Source organism: Phodopus roborovskii, unplaced genomic scaffold (genome assembly GCF_943737965.1).
Source record: "Phodopus roborovskii unplaced genomic scaffold, PHOROB, whole genome shotgun sequence".
Taxonomy (NCBI): domain Eukaryota; kingdom Metazoa; phylum Chordata; class Mammalia; order Rodentia; family Cricetidae; genus Phodopus; species Phodopus roborovskii.
The window spans coordinates 539,001-542,418 of NW_026125911.1; the positions used below are offsets into that span (position 1 = coordinate 539,001).

Genomic DNA, 3,418 nt, shown 5'->3' on the forward strand with positions numbered 1-3,418 from the left:
TCCAGATGCATGTCCCAGACTACCTTTGTGTGTTACCTAAACAACAGTATGTCTTTTGAATTAACAGATGATTCTAAAGCACAGCTAAGGTTAAGAATCATTATTCTGCTGGGCATGGTAGTACTTGCCTTTATTCCCAGCACTTGGGAGACAGAGGCAGGTGGATCTCTGTGAGTTCAAGGCCAGCCTGGTCTGCAGAGTGAGATAAGGTCAGACAAGGCTACACAGTGAGACCCTGCCTAAAAAACAAAACAGAATTACTACTCTAGCACCAGATATAATGGCCCATATCTATAGTTCCATAAGTTGAAATACTGAGGCAGGAGGATTGACCCAAGTTCCAGGCTAGCCTGGGCTACAAAGTTGGACCCTGTTTTAGATTTTTAAAAATCCCTATTCTAGTAGTAGTTCTTTAGTTGGCAACAGTAGTGACTGTAAACAGCGATGCATATTGTGGGGCTGGGATATAGCTGTTGATGGGCAGCTTGCAGAAGTGTATTGTGACGTTCACATTCAGTCCTCAATACCACATAGATTGGATTTGGTGGCACTTACCCATAATCCTACCGTTCTAGAGGTGGAGGCTGGAGGATTAAAAGTTCAAGGTCATCCACAGTTGCACCATGAGTTTAAAGACCAATCCACAGTTGCACCATGAGTTTAAAGACCAACCTGTGAAAAATCAAAACCCTGTCTCAGATAGATGGATGGATGGATAGATAGATAGATAGATAGATAGATAGATAGATAGATAGATAGGCAGGCAGGCAGGCAGGCAGGCGATTTATTTCGAGGGCCATCCATCCATACCAACAGAATCAAGAATCTGAGTTGTAACAAGCCTTCCAGGTCATTCTGATGCCCTCACAAGTTTGAACATGAGCTTGCTAAGGTCCAACTTAATTTCACATATGAAGTCAAAAGCCATGGAAGCAAAAAAAAAAAAAAAAAAAAAAAAAAAAAGAAGCAAAAGAACCCACAAATTAAGTTCTAGTGTAGGATCAGCTTTCTAAATGAAGGTAGCAAAGATTAAAATATCAAGCCCCCATGACACAGGTTTTTCTGAGCCCCGGTAAGAGAGACATCTGCCCAAAGCCCTCTCCAACTGTCAAAACATCCTGCTATTTGCTCCTACTCTGCACCTTGCTCTCGGCTCTCTACTTAAAACACTAACCGTTCTCATTTGTGCTTTCACCTGGATTGAGTAAATAGCTTCTAACCACTCTTCTTCCCACCCCTCTCTTCTTGGTATCCAAGATGAGAACAGCAGGGAGGCGGAAGGTTAGTTACCATGTACCCGAGTAAATGGATATACACCCTAAAGTGGAGTGACTTCCACAGCTGGCCTCTCTCTACTCATCTCATCGGCTTTGGCAACTCTCTCACCCTTTGACCTAACTCCCATGAACTCCCTCCCTGGAAAATTCCACTGCCAAATGCTGACCTCATCTCTTTTCAGAGACAATCTTGGGTCTACAGGACGAAAGAAACAAGCCTGCCAGACATGACTTACTGGTCAAAGGCGTAGCCCACCAGTATGGAAACAGCTACCAAGCACTGTACCCATGAAACAATTAGAGATGGGAAACTGGCTGCCTTCTAAACCAAATGGTAGCGATTAACTATTCTTTGCCTTGTCTTTACTCTCCTTCTGAATCAATAAACTGACATACAAGAGAGAAGAAACAGGGAAGGCGTACATCCTATTTGAGAGAATTGGCCTTTGAATTGCTGGGAATAAAAAAAAAATTAGCTTAAATGTGTGGTGAAAGGATGCCGAGCCCCTCAAATACCTTATCTAACTCACTTCTCACTTCCACTGATTACGATCATTTTGCTTGATTAAAATCTATCATAATAGTAAGTGAGAATTATTTGTTAAGCAAATGTTTAATTAAGCTGAGATTAGTTACTAATTTAGCACTTGAATCTTGGGCAGAAATCAACGTTTCATATGAAGCTATAGAGGGAGAAAAGTATGATTAGAGTCAATTAGATCTCTGTCAATCAGGAGGCCTTGATGAAGGTCCCTGTCCTTTCATAGATAGCCCTTGAAGCATCCATGAAGGGTGGGGGTTCCAATGGACAGTGTGTACCAGGTACTTGGGAGTTGTCTAGTAACTTGGATGGTAGAGGGGGAGGGACTAGCTCAGGGCCCAGGACAGGTTTGCTCAGAGATTTCTGCCTTCAGAAAGCTAGAAAAGCAGGCGGCTGAGGATTGAAAAGGAGAAGATGAGTAATCCTAATGACATCAGGAGCCCAAAGATGGCATGCTGCCAGGCTGTACTGCCAGTAATGGCCAGAACTGTGCTGGGGCTCTGAACCTATAGCACATCTTATCCTGTACCCTGAGAATTTGAGCTCGAGATCCAGCATGCCCTTGTAAGTGGAAGTCCTACTACCTCAAGCCATGGAGTCATCTTTCTCATTTGGAGTGATCCTTGCTGTCCTGACCGTCCTCATCATTGCTATTAATGTACTAGTAGTCGTGGCTATGCTGCTATCAATCTACAAGAATGATGGTGTTGGTCTTTGCTTCACCTTGAATCTGGCTGTGGCTGATACCTTGATTGGTGTGGCTATCTCTGGTCTAGTTACAGACCAGCTCTCCAGCTCTGCTCAGCACACACAGAAGACCATGTGTAGCCTTCGGATGGCATTTGTCACTTCTTCTGCAGCTGCCTCTGTCCTGACGGTCATGCTGATTGCCTTTGACAGATACCTTGCCATTAAGCAGCCCCTCCGTTACTTCCAGATCATGAACGGGCTTGTGGCCGGGGCATGCATTGCAGGACTGTGGTTGCTATCTTACCTTATCGGCTTCCTCCCACTCGGAGTCTCCATATTCCAGCAGACCACCTACCAAGGGCCCTGCAGCTTCTTTGCTGTGTTTCACCCGAGGTTTGTGCTGACCCTCTCCTGCGCTGGCTTCTTCCCAGCTGTGCTCCTCTTTGTCTTCTTCTACTGTGACATGCTCAAGATTGCCTCTGTGCACAGCCAGCAGATCCGAAAGATGGAACACGCAGGAGCCATGGCTGGAGCTTACCGGCCCCCACGGCCTGTCAATGACTTCAAGGCTGTCCGTACCGTGTCTATCCTTATTGGGAGTTTCACTCTGTCCTGGTCTCCTTTTCTCATCACCGGTATTGTGCAGGTGGTCTGCCAGAAGTGCTGCCTCTACCAAGTGCTGGAAAAGTACCTGTGGCTCCTCGGAGTTGGCAACTCCCTTCTCAACCCACTCATCTATGCCTATTGGCAGAGGGAGGTTCGGCAACAGCTCTACCTCATGGCCCTGGGAGTGAAGAAGGGCTTCACTTCAATCTTCCTCCTTCTCTTAGCCAGGAATGGTGATCCCGAGAGGCCCAGAGAAAGCTCCTATCACATCGTCACTATCAGCAACCCAGAGCTCGATGGCTAA

General features: G+C 45.9%; 1 protein-coding gene across 1 annotated transcript; it reads left to right on the forward strand.

Annotated features, from left to right (window-relative positions):
- The first annotated feature begins 2,410 nt into the window (after window positions 1-2,410).
- Gpr119 (G protein-coupled receptor 119) lies at window positions 2,411-3,418 on the forward strand. The gene has a single exon (XM_051178977.1). It carries the CDS (start codon window positions 2,411-2,413, stop codon window positions 3,416-3,418), a length of 1,008 nt encoding a protein of 335 aa, XP_051034934.1.

Coding starts and splice junctions, on each gene's coding strand:
- Gpr119 (XM_051178977.1), top strand. CDS start 2,411: ATGGAGTCATCTTTCTCATTTGGAGTGATCCTTGCTGTCCTGACCGTC.